This window comes from Eucyclogobius newberryi, unplaced genomic scaffold (genome assembly GCF_026437365.1).
Source record: "Eucyclogobius newberryi isolate DKJ021-1_F unplaced genomic scaffold, fEucNew1.0.hap1 SCAF_14, whole genome shotgun sequence".
Classification (NCBI taxonomy): domain Eukaryota; kingdom Metazoa; phylum Chordata; class Actinopteri; order Gobiiformes; family Gobiidae; genus Eucyclogobius; species Eucyclogobius newberryi.
In genome coordinates, this window is record NW_027315768.1 from 24,772,158 (window position 1) to 24,789,393 (window position 17,236).

At 41.1% G+C, this 17,236-nt stretch overlaps 2 protein-coding genes across 2 annotated transcripts; one reads left to right on the forward strand and one right to left on the reverse strand.

Moving 5' to 3' along the window:
• The first annotated feature begins 905 nt into the window (after nt 1-905).
• On the forward strand, nt 906-9,687 carry LOC140359879 (uncharacterized). The gene is made up of 12 exons (XM_072445105.1): nt 906-1,067; nt 1,674-1,819; nt 1,921-2,002; nt 2,103-2,238; nt 2,334-2,536; nt 2,607-2,743; nt 2,823-2,964; nt 3,072-3,356; nt 4,240-5,394; nt 5,990-7,023; nt 7,879-8,843; nt 8,914-9,687. The coding sequence occupies exons 1-12, from the start codon at nt 942-944 to the stop codon at nt 8,916-8,918; spliced, it is 4,416 nt and encodes a 1,471-aa protein (XP_072301206.1). The 5' UTR covers nt 906-941; the 3' UTR covers nt 8,919-9,687.
• Nucleotides 9,688-9,703: 16 nt separating this feature from the next.
• LOC140359880 (uncharacterized) lies at nt 9,704-17,189 on the reverse strand. Its single transcript, XM_072445106.1, has 11 exons — nt 16,988-17,189; nt 14,990-15,229; nt 14,338-14,458; nt 13,029-13,181; nt 12,778-12,948; nt 12,034-12,107; nt 11,635-11,832; nt 11,427-11,564; nt 11,273-11,362; nt 11,038-11,181; nt 9,704-10,952 (listed from the first exon to the last, which is right to left on the reverse strand). Exons 2-11 carry the CDS (start codon nt 15,227-15,229, stop codon nt 10,824-10,826), a joined length of 1,458 nt encoding a protein of 485 aa, XP_072301207.1. The 5' UTR covers nt 16,988-17,189; the 3' UTR covers nt 9,704-10,823.
• Nucleotides 17,190-17,236: the final 47 nt, after the last annotated feature.

Here is a 17,236-nt window from a genome sequence, read left to right on the forward strand (position 1 = left end):
ACACTCTTGTGGATGAAACGTGTACTACAAATCAGGTCAGATCAGGCCACATTCATGAGCAACACCTTCTACCATCATGAGAAACAAGACACTAATTAAGGAACTTGTTTAAAACAGATGTTAGGAAAGGAAAATTATCACTTTTTTTTAAACGGTCTGTGGGCCTACTGTTGTTGGTCTTGGCTCCAGTTCTAATTATGCACAATCTGGTTATTTTCAAGATTACTTGGCTCCATAACTCAACTAAAGCTGACAAATATCTTGTGATGACCATGTATGTCCCAATGGACTCTTTCTTATACAAAGAAAAGTACACTTACCTGTAGACAAATCCTTGAGCAACAGGCTCAAACTGTTTGGAGGTCTACATAAGCGGAGCCATTTGCCGGGCATAATAACCAATATTCAGTAATCAGTACGTTTTTTCCATGGTATTTTCCCAGTTCATTGCTGGTGACGCGTTATGCCCCTCGCACCACCCTCCACTTGGTGGCGCTGCATTTAGCGTTAAAGATCAATTACTGTCTCAAGACAAGGCTAAGGCGCACTGAGGCTTTGATCAAAGCATCTGATGAATATACAATTATAAATGAATACAGTAGGCTTCGTTGATGCACCGATTTCATGCACCTTATGCACTCGGTCCACCATTTAGAATTATGATCCCTTCAGCTTTAATGGACTCAATTTACCTTGAACAGCCAAGATCCAGTTTTCAAAGCACTAACATCGGTTTACACATTTGAAGGGTTTAATACACTTGCCAAAATATTCACAATGACCAAAAATCAATAACTTTTCAAACTTTTTGTCAAGAGTCTTGAAAAAGACCACTTTTAGGGATGAGGTTGCCATGTTGGCCGCGTGTGTCCCACATTGAAAGGAGGAGATTGCTCTTTGCACCTGGCAGCCTGGTCTATGCGCCTGAATCTGAGTCCAGTATGGCGGACAGCGAGAGTGATCTGGAGACAGACGGCCTGGATTCAGCCTTAGAAACACTGTGTATCAGACATTGTGTGGATGAAGCGGCTTTCAACAGTAAAACATACTGTTCTGCGTTTTGTGAGGTACGACAGCCTCACTTTCCCCTGACTTTGAGCGGAACACAGCTCTGTTTGTAGCTTCGTGCTAATGTTAGCCTCTCGTTTAGCTTCCTCTGTTGCATTGTTTTAACCAAACCGTTTCGGATTGGGCGTTGTTGTGGTAAAAGAGCAACGATATCACCTCTTTATTTGTTTAGTTGTGTTCTTAGAGAGCTGTTTGCATTTCTGATTGCCCTGAGTTGCTATAGGAGGAAAGTTAGCCGGTTTTGCTATGTAATATCAATGTGTAAAGCACCTGTCTCTTTGATAATCTGGAGATACGATTTATTTTCATATATTTTAACTAAAGTCACGGTTTTTAGTTTTTTTTTCCTCCAAATAACTTGTATTATCTAAAAGTGGTGCTGTATTTTGGGTGATTTTAACGTTATCTGTTGCGGAGCGTTGTCATAGCCTGCGGTTGCAAGATGCATTAGTTGCAATATTGTTTTATAAAGGAAAATACGCTAGCAGTTCTATAGGGAATGAAATGTGCCCGAAAGTGTCTGTGTAATCAAAATCAAGCAATTTCTTGATCATCTTTGTCCCATTGTCTGCTGGCTAAGGTGGCTGATGTTTGTTTCTTCACAGCTGGTCGAAGAATACACTGGACAATGGCACGTTCCTCTCCCACAGCTGAAGGTGCTCAGGACTGCGCTCTGCAGTTTCACCAAAGCCACTGCTGCCTTCCCCGATGACTGCCAACATGTCCACTATGTGCTCAGCAGTCTGGCCTTGTAAGTATGGTGCATTTAGTGAAGGGCTTTGTGTTTATCTAGGCTGTAGTACTAGTCTCTTGTACTAATGTCTCGAATGGCTTTTTGTGCGTCTCTTGCAGGAGCTTCTTTGAATTGTTGCTGTTTTTCAGCAAAGAAGAATATGGGGAGCAGCCTCTTAAAGACATATTTGATTCTTTTCTGGTAACCAAAATTAATGTGATTTTATTCAATCTGTTTGTTACTTTCATCTCATGTTTCCTCAAATAAAAATAATTTTGAACACATAACAATGGTTTTGCAGGAATGCCATTCTCAACTTTTGAGACATAGAAACATTTACCTACATCATGTTAAGTTGACCCTCAAGTCTGGAGGCCCATGGGAGAATCCTGTGCTACAGGGAATCCTTAAAGAGGCTGATGTCCTTCAAAAAGAGGGTGGGATTATTGTTTTAGATGTAGCTGATATAATAATGAAGCGATTGCTCTTCTAAATTACATTATGTAATTTACTCTGTTTTCTTTTCATGCAGTTGAGGACTATTTGAACTCAGAGTTGCCCATACTTCTTGAGCTACGAGTTCGGTATTTGCAGGCCTGTGAGCGGTTACAGGAAGCCATGGCACTATGTAAATCCTGCTTGGAGAATCAGGAAATGGCAAAACATTTGTTCTTCCATCAGGCCTACCTGACCTGCCTTTACAAGTCATCGCTCCATGAACACCTTCTCAAAGAAGTGAGTGAATACTAAAAAGTATTCCCTGCGCAAGTGCCTTTTGTAATATTTGTGGTATTTTGGTATTCAGATGGCAGAAATCGATGGACGAGATGCTGTAGAGATCATCTGTAACACAGAGAGTGTGGAAAAGGACGAGCTCCTGCTGTCACTCTGTAAGACGTTTCTTACTCAGCAGTTACACAATGGAGACATGTACTACATTTGGTGAGTTATTTTCCAGAGTACGTCTTCTATGAACCACAAATGTAGAATATGATGATGAAATTTGTGTTATTTTTTGCAGGGACTTGGTGTTCATTTGGAGCAGGTTGTACCTCAGAGCTCATCCATCGAGACATGAGTTTCTCTCTGAGTGTTTGAGGCTGTCTTCTTCTGCCACTAACGTCAGATCCGTCTTCCCTTTCATCAAACTGGTCCATACAGAGGTGAGCTACGACACAATGCTGAGGGTCCTATTTATTTAGTTGACTTTAAACCTATAAGTCTTTGTTTGCACTATTTTCTAACTGAATGTTGCATATTCATCCTCAAGCTTGGCGATGAGGGCATTCAGGTGTGTGTGGAGCTGTGTGCCAGAGCCCTGCAGTTGTGCGACCTGCACTCAGACGCAGTTACGCGGTCTCTGGTGTGTAAGACCATCGCCTTCCTGCTCCCTCATGACCTGGAGATTTGCCGAGCCTGTGCCCTGCTGGTGTTCTGTCAGGAGCGCAGTCTGGAGGCCTACCGTACTGTCTGCTCTCTGTACAAGCACCCTGATGACGAGCTGCACCCACAAAACAGCCCTGTCAGGACCTGCGTTCGCTTCCATATTTTGCAGGTGAGGTCATGAGGCGACAGTAGCTTAGTTGTCAACTATTTCCAATGATTTGAACGTTCAGGCCCAGTTCCCACTCCCGCAGTTGTGGTTGTGTTCTTGGCCTGTCACAATAACACATTTTGAAGTGCGATATATTGCTAGATAAATGTCACGAAATTGATACCATCTTAAAGCCAGATAATTCCAGAGCTGTTATTTTAAATATACAATATTGTGTATAATAGGAGATGCAATAACTAAATGGTAAATTGAGTTAGAAAGTTACTTATTCGCCACTCTACAGCTCAAATCTTATCCTACAACAACAAAAACAGTAGCAAAAAAGAAAGTGCACACAATAAATATAGTTCCACCTAATATTTATAGTTGATATACCGTAGTAATTATCATGGTAGGCCTATTGTATCTTTGGTCAAGACTCTTAGAACTTGTGTTGGACTGTGTGAATACTTCATGTAAAATGCTTGGAGTTCCCAGTGAGGCTAGAAAAGCACAAAAGCGCGTGACCATTTATTTTATTTACCACAACAGGAAAATGTAACCAAATACTTTTGCCATTAGTTATAAAAGCAATTGTCCAGTTTCTTCTAAAAAATGGTTGAAAGATTTACCCACTTAAGTTAGTGTAATATAAGTTAGTGTAATATTCCTTATATTACACTAACTTTTTCTTTAAAGGGGCCTTTCATGAGCTTGAGACCATGTTATAATTCCATTGGGGCCTACCTGTTTCTGTACTGTAACCACAGTTTACAATGGCAAAATCCAAAATAATGTCCATATATTGTAGTTCAATATTTAATACTAGAACAATGCGTGAGATGTTACGTTTTAAGTTTAGCAAATCAATAATGTAATCTTTCTGGTGTTTTTCTCTCCTCAGAAACTAAAGGAGCACCTGTGTTTTGACCCTGAGTTTTGGAACCTTCTGACTCTGAGGACTCACTGCTTGGAGTTGATCAGTGACAAAGCGATGCAGGCGGCTGTCCTGAATGAAATTGAAGAAGAGGAGAAAAATTGCGAAGCCCAAGAAGCTTTCAACTGCGCCGACGATTCCCCTGTAGAGGAATCCGAATCTCTTAAACCGCCCGAGTGCAGCGGCAACGTAAACGGTCCAGTGGAAAACGCAAACGGCGAGAAAGTTAAGCCTCTGACCGAAACGGAAAACGTACCGAAGAGAAGACGAGGGAGGAGAAGAAAAGATGAAATCAAGAAAGAGAAAGCGGTCAATGAGGAAGCTAATAGAAAAGACGATCCAGAAGTTGTTTACAATATTAAACCCAAGCACGCGAGCAAGTCCGACTCGTATGCACTCCGACGTAACCACAAAAACAGAGAGAACGCGGCACCTGTTAAGTACCCGTACAACCGTAAGCGAGAGTACTTGACCAGGTGTGTGAAGAGCCAGCTCCTGACTCGAAAAGGACACAAGCGGTGGCTACAGGGAGTACAGACTCTTGACCAAGAGGAGTATTTAAAAGTCAAGCAGATTCTGTATAAAGGGAAGAAAAGAGGAAGGAAACCCTTTTTGAGGGTTGAGCTTAGTTATCCCGACAATGAAATTCAGCTTGTAATTGAAACGCAATCTGAGGAGGAAGATATGCAGGCCAAAAATGAGGATTCAAACCAAGCACTTGATAAAGCTGAGAGGCAAACAGAGGAATCTCAAGCAGTACCAGGAACCAGTCTCGCTGCGGAAGAAGTTCGAGTCCCGGCGGTTGAAGGAGATCCTGAGCTGGACGGGCCGAGCTTCGAATTGATGGACTCTGCAGTGGAGGTTTTTCATAGTTACTGCCTCAACTCCAACAATGCCGAGGACGAGATGGGACAACCGAAAGGGACTACAAAGTCCAAAGAGTTTCCTAAATATAAAGACGGCATAAAGACAAAAGACGCCGCAAAATATAAAGACGCTCCAAAAGCTAAAGACATTCGTAAAGTTAAGGAGTCCATTGAAACACCAGAACAGTCCAATGGAAATGAAGAAACCTCAGCAGAGGAGGAGGAGGAGGAGGAGGAGGCGAAATCAGAGACGGAGGTAGGCTCACATATATTACCTCGATAATGCACAGAATTGTAACGTAAAGTATCTTAATGTATTAAAGGTGTTTCTATGGTACTTTTCTTGTGGGGGGTCTGGCACATGCTTGTCTCCATGGAGATGCAATGCCATTTAGAGCAAAGCAATATTATCTCCAGAGACGAGCAGGTGCCAGACCCTTCACCAGAAAAAGCAACGGTATCATCTTAAGTTTGAAAATGTGTAAGTGGTTTGAATAAATTGTTCTTTAGAGTTTGCAGATACTCTTATTTTATTTAAAAAAAAATTGGGGGGAGAAAAGAACATACATTGAAAAAACACTTCATAAAGATGGCAGAAAGTGTCTTTTGGCTTTAAAAATGGTTCTGATTGACCCAGGGACACCGATAGATGCAGCGAGGTCTGGAGAGTAGAATGAGGTTAAATGAGGCACGCCAAATTTTGAATACATTTTGAAAAGGATCAAATTATAGACGAGCCTTGAAGTATTTTACTCTTGACAATATACATACATCCTATTTATTTTAGATGAGCCTATAATATATTTATTATAGCCGCTTTAAATAAACTGAATGTCTGCTTCTCGTTGCAGGTAAAGGGGAAGAGCTCATGGCAGGAGAAACTCTTACGGACACAAGAATACAGCCACGTTATACACACGTGCAAGCTGTGCAACAAAAGCTACCGAGGCTTGAATGTGCTGAGACACGCCCTCTCACACATGAAGAAGAAACGCAAACTGTGCATCATCTGTGGCCAGCGCTTTAAGGAGTTCTCTGTGGCAAGCAAACACGTCAAGCAGCACATCGAGGAAATGAAGAACCAGAAATCTAGTGGCGATGACAAAACAAGTGAGGATAATAAAACAAGTGAAAACGATGAAGAAAACCCTGATGGCAAACAGATGGATGAGATCATCAAAGAGAAAAAGCCGGAGCCCGAGACCGACGCGTGCCAACCGACCCCTACAGCCAACGGCACGGAAACGCCAGCCGCCCCCGTTCCTCTCGACGAGAACCCAAAAGCGGACGAGGACCTAAAAGCAGAGGAGGACTTCAAACCAGCCGAAAACAACGAGCCCAAACCAACTACTAAACCCAAATCGTGCAGATTCAAATTCACCGAACTGAAGAGAGAAGAGCGGATCGCCAGGCACGTGCGCAATCTCTTCAAGAAGCGGTACGTTTTCAACAAATATAACCAGAACGCCGTACCCCAGGACTTTGTGTTCAGCGAGGAGCAGGTGGTGATTGAAGACAGTTTGGTGATCCTGAAAAACATACCAATGCGGCAGGACGAAGTGAATGGGGAAAAGGAAAAGACGTCGGTGGAGAAGGAAGACGACAAAGAAGAAAGTGCAGAAGACGTGTGTGAGAAGGAAGGAGAAGAGAAGGACTGTCCTGTTGAAGGGAAAGGGGGAGATGGTGCAAAGGAGGGAGAAGGAGAGGCACCGTTTGTCACTAAAGACCTTGTGTATTACCTGTGTCCTGGCGAGGGCTGCGACAAAGTGTTCTACAAGATCGGCCACACCATGACAAAACACGCCATGAAGTACCACCTGCGCGAGGAGAAGGTTCAGGAGGCCATCTTCAAATGGACCCGGCAAAAGTGCATCCTCTGCCTCAGGTAACGTCTCCCGTGTTTATTATGGAGTAGTGTAGTGTGCCCGCTCAGAGCTGGGGATGTCGGGATTGTTAGGTCAATCGATAATTGTGATTATTCATGTGGCAATACATCTGTAAGAACCAGTAAAATAATAATGGAGACTATTTTAGAAGCAAAATGAAGTATTTTTGTTCAATATTATATGTAGCTCCAGAATAGAACTTTTATATTTGGCTGTTTTTGTCACAGTTAACATTATTTTGTCTTTCAGAATGTTACATTTTGTAAACCCGGTCACAAATTTAAGGAACAGTAGCATAGTTATCATAGTTAGACCACAAGAATGAACGAAAATGTCACCGTTGTCTAGAATGATGAGTAATCTTTAAATCTTGATGTTTTTTCTCACAATAATCGTAACACTAAAATATTATATATCATGGTTTATTTCCTGGACCATGTAGGGCCTTTTTGTATGGATTGAACGTCGTAAAACCGTTTATTAGCGTGAATTCAGCATGTTTGTAGCAGCTTGTGTGCTAGCGAGCAAAAGTACATAGAGAAGCATTAGCCTTAACCACAGTATTTAAAAAAGTAAACTAAAGAAGCTGCTGGGTCAATACTGATTAAAAAAAAACAATGATCACATTACTACTATGGTACTACTACTCTTTCTCTACTTCTGAAGAATTATAATGGTCTGCTTCCTTATTATTTAAATTATTGAAAGTATGTATTGTTTACGTTCCGAAATTGATATTGAAAGCCCATAATCAAGAAAGAAGACATTTTTAGATTGTTATTAATATGTATATTTTGTTTTATTAAATACTGTCTGCGTTGTCCCACTAAAACATCTCTCTTGTTCTATTCCAGGCACTTCACTCTTCTCCCACACTTCAAGGAGCACCTGAAGCTTCACCTGGAGAACCTGCAGTATTTCTGCTACCATCAGAGCTGTGGGCAGCGCTTTGCTTCACCTCAGGAGCTGCGGAGCCACGAGAGCCAGCACACGCCCCTCAGACCACAGTGCATGTACACGGCCTGCGAGAACGTCTTCAGCAACATGTTTGGACTCAACGACCACGAGTGGAGGCACTACATCCCCACGCCTCTGAAAAGCGACTTAGAAACTGGCCCCAACAAACACAAGCGACAGAGCGAGGAAGCCCCCTGGAAGCAGAGAGTCAAGGTGGAAGAGTTGTGGCTACAGAATAAAAACACTTCAAGAGACTTGAGACAGTTGGCTACAGAACAGTTAAATGACTCTAAGCATATTGATGATATAGAAACACGCAATGACGAGGCCAACTCCAAAACAGTTATTAACGGGTATTATGAAAAAACAGACCCACTGTCCAGTTCTCCCAAACCAGCGCCTGCGAAAAAGAAAGGGCCACACGAACAGGACCCTCTAAATGTCAAAAACCGCTCGGAGAATACTACAATAGCGACCGTGTGTGAACCCACAGTCCCAGAGGTGCCGTTAATTGAAGAACACCGTACATTTACTCCCAATGACCCCGCATACAAAGCCTTGTTCATAGCCCCTCTACTGCGACTCCCGCCCTCCATGTACATGGGGGAGTCGGAGCTGACCATGCGCAAAAGGAAACTGGAACAGACCGGCCCTGCTACAGTTAAGAAGACCATGCCCTGGAATCAGCGCAGAAAGGAGTACGTCGTAGTAGAGGCGCCAAAACCTAAACAAGACCCGGAGCCCAAGATTAGACACCGCTGTGACAAATGTCTGTCCTTTTTCGGTTCACTGGAGGAACTGACCAAACACAAATCGCTCAACACCTGCTCCGCACTTTTTGGATTTGACTCGGACGATGAAAGTAAGTAAACCTCATCATGCAAATACAGTCGTTTGGATAAAGGGAACTAACTTTCTCGTTGTCTTTTTAGGTTGATGAGAACTGAAGCGTTGATTGATGTGGTCCTTGCACTCTTCCAAGATATATTTGTCGGCACAACACCTTTTATTTTAATGTTTGAAGTAGTGTTGTTTCTGCCTCTTCATCTTTGGAAAAAACATTTAAAAAAGAGGACAATATATACTCTCAGTGAATACATAATTCCTCTCAAGGAACGTTACGGAACATTTATTTTTGCATTGAAATCACATCTTTAAATTATCACTACTTAATCGTCAACTTTCTGAACTTTAAACTGTATGAACTTGATTTATAACTTCTGGAACCTGTTACCATGAACTGAACAGTGCTGCAATAATCGTTGGAGATTTGAAGAGCAATTCTCCTGGTGTGCTCACATTTCTGCACGAGGATTTTTTTTTGTGTCTTCCAGCACCGTGGCGATTGAATACAAATTACATTTCCAATTCTACCTATAAAGTATTTCGTTAGATGAGTTTAAATGTTGAATACATAGTAATACAGCAAAAACCAAACCACACAATTAATGAATCGAGTGCCATAATCGCATCAGTGTTTAGTTTTTAACATTATGTAAAAGGTTCAGTGATGTTATGCACCGTAGGCCGTTCATATGAATATACTACATGAGATTGACTTGTGAATTTTCTTTTTTAAATGGCTTGCCTTGGTTATTTATTTATGTAAATATGTGAATAGACAGGATTTGTAAAGTTGAAAATATTCCATCTATTTTTTCTTTTAAAAAGGCTGGATTTGTTTCAATAAACAAATTATGAACTTATACTTGAGACACTGAGTCATTTATTTTCAGAAGCATTTTAATAAAGGTACGAAGTGTTACAAAGACAAAATACAGTATCGATACTGAAACATTGCATATATCTATTGTTCTGTCATGTATTGCTTGTAAAACGGGAAGTGTCTGAGGTGCTTAAGGTTCTTGCATCACATTCCTGGCACAACATTTCCAAACAAAAGATTCACACATGAAATTATAGTCAGAAGCTTCTTTGCTACATATTGCATCTATTGAATAACTTAAAACAAACTTGAACCGAAGTTTGAGCTACGACATTAACTTAACTAAGACATAATTGTCTTTCTTGTTTTGCGCTGCAGTTTGTGTTGTGCAGTGGCTCATGCGGCTCATGCGTTCCAGCTCTAATGAAAGTAACTCCAAAACATGCAGCATTGTGTTGGTAAGAGGAGATGCTTTTGTTTCCTGTTCATCTTAAGTATTAAAATCTTAAATAACATAGTAAGTAAGGCCAAGTTTATTAAAAAAAGCTATCGGTATAAATGTATTTTTAAAAACGGTTAAACCATGCATTACAGGGAAGCCCAGGTATTTCCCCCCCGTACTTACTTACAATTTCCAGAAAATATCAGTAGCACTTACAGTATATTTTAGAAATGTAAGGCCTTGAGTATGTTGTACCTTGAGTAATAATGTCAAGACTTTTTTAAAAACTCTGTTAAGTTGATTCAGTTCAATTATTATTGCCCAACATGCATCCAAGCAGCAACTTTTAAATCAATCTGTTAATTATGCCAGTCTATTTGACAGCCTTTTATTTATTTTTTGAGAGGACAAAAGTGAAGCTGTTAAACTGGCTGTAGAATGGCTTTATAAGGCAAAGGTAACATGCTTGAGGTCAAGTAACTGCCTACACTGCATGTCTAAGATGATCCAAAATGTAAGACTCCTGAGTTACTTGCTCTATGTAAATGCTAATATTTGTTTTATGTCGAAACAGAAATACATAGAAAACGAGAGTCTCGAAACATAAACATAACAGTGCATAAATATAGTGATGTTATTATTGGATAAATATGGGGATGATTTGCTCTGATGTGAATAGACCCCACAGTGAGGATAAGACAAAGGGAGGTGTGCAAGGCTGTGCGTGGGCGTGCTCAGTGGCTGCTGTTGCTGGTCCAGTCGTAGGGGAGGTAGCTCACTTTGGTCTTCCCCGCAGACAGGACGTCCTGCAGGCTGGACTTCTTGGGCGAGTCGGCCATGTGCTCAAACACCCAGTCCAGCAGCTACAAGACAGCGCACAGAGTCGGTCAGAAAGCAAATGCAGAGCAAAAAAAGGTTTCGACCGCTCGGATCTCGTGTCAAACCTGCCTTCTCGTCAGTGCCTCCGAAGTCAGCCTTGTACCATTTAAAAATTTGACTCAGTCGCACTTCTTTCTTCCCAGAATCCACGACACAGGCGTCATCGTTCTCTAGGAAGGCCTCTGCTGCGGTCTTGAGCTGGCTGTCAATGTCCTGATGAGAAAACAATAACATGTATTTTATTTTTTTGTATGTAAAAGACTAAGACAATCAGACACACGGTGGATACGTTTTACTGCTGTACCTGTGGTGTGTATGTTTTAATTGGTGGACAGCCCTTTGCGCCACAATTCAAGGCAAAATGAATAAGAGGCTCAACATCTGGCAGCGCCATCTAGCAGAGAGGACAGAAATTGTTACTTTTCATAAAAAAATGTAAGAATATGGATGCAGCAAACCTGTAGTCGTGGGTCTGTTCTGGAGAAGGGTCTCCGTAGTTGTGCGATACCCTTTCTGTTCCCCCTCAGAACCCCATTTTCAATGTCCTGAAGTGTAAATACCTCTCCTCCAATCAGGTAGCTCACATAGTTGAAGAACTATGGCAAATGATCGATTGTTAAAAGTGCAGCCATGGATGCACTCGATTCAAACAATGCAGTGTCTTACCTTGTACCTCTGCCACATGTTGGTGGGGGCCCCCAGGCGCAGAAACCCGTGGATGACCAGTGCGTTGTAGATGTTGATGAAGAAGGCCAGCTTCTCCTCTCGGCTCAGAGACAGAAGCTCCACCCTCTGCAGCTGAATGGCCAGGTCACAGTATCGATCAAAGGCAGGGTTGGCCGACATGCCTTTGTAGTCTACGAACTGGCAAACGAAACACAAACATGCGGCAGATTTAAAGTTGTGTTTATTTTAATACTGAAATCCATCATGTGTACGTTTTAGGTTTGAGTTTGTGATTATATTCAGTTGTGCGAGGACAGTAAAGCGTAAAAGAACACTAACAGAAGGTCTTATTTGAATGAGTGCGTGAAATGGAAGCGTGTCGGTGAACGGGAACAGTACCTTGCCATCAGCCGAGAGATGTTGAGAGAACAGCTTCAGGATCAGATCGCGTAAAATCAGGGAAAGCTTGGCAGCTGAACGAGAATAATAAAAGGCAGTTCATATTTAGTGCAATGTGTCACAGCAGGATATGTTGAAATATAAGAGATGATTACATTTTAAGAAATTTAGTGATAAAACCAAGCGTGTTAGCGACAACTGTTAGTCATTACGAGACAAAGGAAGCATTCACAGTTTGCCAGATTGTTGCGAATAACACATTTTATACACAGACCAAAACATAATAGAATAAATAATTGCAGATGGTCAGATATTAGGGGTGGGAGATGTATCAAAAAATACATAATATCACAATTACTGTTTAGAAAATGTGTGTAAATTATTTTTGTATGATATGTGAACCTGAAATACATCATTTACAGGCATTTTTAAGTACATTTCTGATGGATTACTGTTCAATTTTCTTAATATTATCACTGGATAATCCCAACACATATTGAGATAATCATTTTGCTCAACATCGCTCACCCTTCTTGGACAAATACAGACACAAAAATCCATCAAGCATCGAACACTCTTACAATCCACCACATCTAACAGGCAATACACTAGATCAAAGCCACCCAACAACCCACGATTACACACAAAGCAGCGGCCATCACCAGAGCGGGTTAAAAAAGCGCTTTCCGACACCTTGAGTTAGTTTGTTTCCTGAGCGAGTTGTTCTCTCTGCTTCTGACCTACCCTGGACGGGGCTGCAGGCCGCGGTTTGTCCTGCGTTGAGGGCAGAACTGGGATCGTCTTCCAGTAACCTAAACAGAGTCCCTCCAAAACTGTCTTCCTGTTTCCCCGAGCAACGCACCATGTACTTCTTCTGCAACAAAGCCTGGCCAGTGTCATACGCCTCTTCTGCGGCTAATACACAAAACATCAACAGCGGCCTTCTCATTAAACGTCCTCATGTTGACGACGCAAAGAGAGTGGCCTAAACTTACCCGCGCCCTTTTCCTTCTGCAGCCAATTAACCAACTGGTCGCCTGAGAAGCTCTTTTTGTGCACGGTCAGTCCTCTCCTGTGATTCCCGATCACGCTGCCATGTTTGAAGTCCTCCACCACGCTTGCCAACTCATCCCTCTCACACATAAAGTCTGGGAGCACAAGTAAGCCGAGCAAAACACAAATAATATGCAACAAATGACCTTTGCTGTGCTCGCTAGTGTTTCTGGACATTTCTTTGTGGTTAACTCTATCTGTGACCGGTGAGATCTTTTGGTGTCACAGAATTGGTCATTTATTATGTACATTAGGTGTTTTTTGATATGCCTGGGCCTTTTTAAACCTCCTTATGTGGAAGTGGAGCTGGACTCGAACAGACAAAACTATCACAATGTGTTGAGCGTTCAAGTTTCCAGGTCCTATAATGACACAGACATCATCCAGAGTCTTTAGCCTCTCTTTATAACTCCAGGACTCATTTAGTATTTATTTATTTAGTAACATTCTATGTCTATGCATCACTATTTCATCATAGTTCATTTTGATATAATTAACGCCGAAGCAAGTTCCCAGATTGTGAATTTTGTGCACTGACAATGGCAATAAACCTTTTTCTGATAACATACTATATCTACACCATGATGCATTTGTTTTAATCAACATAGTGAATGATAATAAACATTAAAAAAAAAGTTTGTATCTAAATCATTTGCAATAATAATACATTTGTAATGAACAATGCTGCAGAAATGTGTTGTAAACTTCTAAACAAAACTTCTAAACGTCATATATTTTGTTGATCTTTTTAAAGTAATTTACATCTATCTAATACAAAACCTCAACTAATCAACTAATACATTTATAGACATATTTTAACATATTTCTGATGGATTGAAATAATGTTGAATATTGCTATTGGGATACTGTATTTCTCTAAGATATTATACAAACAGTTAATCTTGTTTTTAACACCACACACAGCCGAGTGCAGACAGGTTCGCTCAGATGAAGGTTTCATACTCTGTGCCCTGACGCTGTGGCGTTTTCCTGCTCAGGTTTCTGTATCAACTGTCTCTGTGGCGTCAGTGACTCTGAGCGTATCTCACACGTCAAACTCTTTCACTGCTGTCCAACTCCAACATTTCATCATCGCTGCCTCTTCTCTTATCTCCACTTCAAACAAAGATGACTAAGCAACTCTACCCCCAGCTACACACGGCATGTCACCACTTTTGAATCAGAAAGGAAGAATTTTGTAATAAAACAGAGGAAAAGAGTTGACAAAAGTTGAAGAGGTTACAGGCTTACCTCCATCTGATTCTGCTGAAGTATCTTCAGTAGGACTTTCCAAAGGTAAAGGTGGAGCGTCTATACTAGAAACTGGCTCGTTCATCACCAGGTGAACTAACCTCTCAAGCTCTGTGGGATTCTGTGGAGTTTAAAGTACACACAATGCCTCTTTTCATTTGTATACTGTATGTAATAGATCCCCTGCACTTTTATATTATGGTTAGATATTGATAACAGCTTTATAACATGTATTGCAAATAAATGGCATGTTGTAATTTGTTACTGATGCAATGTTAAACTAGTGCGGTCACTTAATTTTCATACTAAGGAACAGCCTTGATACCAATTTCCAGTGCTCTCTTTTCACATAATATAATGCAATTTTTAACACAAAATAATTCAACTTTTCTCAATCTTACCATGTGGTTTTACACAAATTCTAAACTTTCATTCTAAACTTTTCACGAACGGTTCAATTCTGTCCAATTTATTGTAATCTAAATCCTTTCAAATGAGTATATAGTTTAAATTCATTATCATTCATTATCTCTGAAGTGATTTTTTTTGACAACCCAATTACATCTATAAATATTGTGTCATAACGGTATAATGTAAAGGCATGTGGTGGGAATATGAAAACATGTATTTTAAACAGGTCTTTATTCCTCACCATTTTTTGCAGATCATCATTCCCCCCGATGTGAACACTGTTAAAAAATATTTGGGGGACACTGCTGCGGCCGGTCAGCTCCTTCACCCTGGCCCTGAGCTCTGGATGTTTCCCCACATCCACATCACACACCGGGACGCCCAGTCGCCCTAGGGTGGCTTTGGCCTGCACACAGTGAGGACAGCCCAGGATGGAGTACACCGTCACCCGGCCCAGAGGAGTGCTCTCCATCTCCTCCATCTGCAGGAAGGAGGAGACAAGTGAGCACAGAAACATGCTGTAACATATATTTTATTACATGAAACATTGCAGTCCACTACATACAGTACGTCAATTTGAATTTGGTCTTGTCTAAATCAACATCTACAATGCATTCCAACTTATTGTGCAAATTGTGTTGAAGTGTCATAAAGGTGTGTTTTTTTCTGTGAAACTCGTGGATGGTATTGTGTCTCAGGGCTCATTGGGTCAGTGAAATCTTAGACACCTGTGCCAATTAGTTTGCGAGGTTAGTCCAATTAAAGGAAAAACTATTTAAGAAGGACGTTCCACATTATTAAGCAGACCAGCATTTTCAAGCAATATAATTAAGAGAGCAGCTGCTAAACTGCCATTACAAAGCCGCAAACAGGTATTTGAAGCTGCTGGTGCATCTGGAGTCCCGTGAACATCAAGGTGTAGGATCCTCCAGAGGCTGGCAGTTATGCGCAAACCTTCCATTTGGCCCCCCTATCCGATGCTCACGAGCAGAAACGGCTCCAATGGGCCCAGAAATACATGAAGACTCATTTTTGTCTAGTTCACTGATGAGTGCTGTGCAATCCTGGATGGTCCAGATGAATGGAGAGGTGGATGGTTGGTGGACGGCCACCATGTCCAAACAAGGAGGAGGCGGAGTCATGTTTTGGGCCGGAATCATGGGGCGAGAGCTGGTCGGCCCCTTTAGGGTCCCTGAAGGAGTCATAGTGACCTCTGTAAAGTATGTGGAGTTTCTGACTGACCACTTTCTTCCTTGGTACAAAAAGAAGCATCGGGCTTTTAGTAACAATCATCTTTATGCAGGACAATGCACCATCTCATGCTGCAAGGAACACCTCGACATCATTGCATAAAAGAAGAGAAACTCTTGGTGTGACCCCTATCCTCCCCTGACCTCAACCCTATTGAGAACCTTTGTAGCATCCTCAAATGAAAGATCTATGAGGGCGGGAGGCAGTTCACATTCAAACAGCAGCTTTGGGAGGCTGTTCTGACATAGAAATCCCAGCAGAAAATCACAAGTTCAATGGATGCAAGAATTGTGAAGCTCCTATTAAATCAGGGGTCCTATGTTCAATTGTAACTTGACCTGTTAGGATGTTTTGATAGAAATAGCTTTTAGAAGATAAAATAGATTTAAGTAAATATGACCTGTTAATGCATCTAATTTAACAAATGACCATTTTCAGATCTTTACAACAATAACTTGGTTTGAAAATCTGTTGTGCATAATAATTTGGAACGGTGCATTTTAAGTATTTTATATTTGACAAAATACTGTTATCATTGTATCATAAAGGTTGATGACTTGGACATGATGATGACTGGAATTTATATTGACTATTTGGCAAAATCAGAGAAAAATATAATTTATTTGGAACGCAGTGTAAAACCACCGATGTGGACATGTTTTGTACATTTTTGTGCAATTGCCAGTCAGTTACTAAACCAAACACACTTACTTCCTGATGACACAACTGTTGCAAAATATAGAACTACATGTGATACCAAAGTGAGTGCATAAGTGAGATATCAGTGTCATAAATGACATCACAAAACTCATACTGTAGATAAGATTAAAATGATTTAAATCCATATTTTAGAGTAGCACAACGAAAGTAATATAGATGCACAACTTTGCTCACTAACAGTCAGCTCTGAAGTATAATTGACATAAGTCTATGGAAAACAAATTGAAGGGAATGCCAGGTTTTTAGAATAAAAAACGTTCGTTGTTACCTTGAGGCGCGTCACTTTCTTGCAGCGTTTGCTAGTACGATCTCAAATCGTAAAACGCAATAAATACGCTTGAAACATGTCACGTTGGTATAGAAATGATTTCAGATGACACCAGAAAAACGCAAGCTTCTTTTCGGCTCTAAATAATCCCCATTTGCTGCTGACCGTCACTGCGGCACTGCGCGTATCCATGAGGCGCGTTCAGGGGCAGTACGTAAACAGAGCTACAGCGTGCAATGCTTCCGTTAA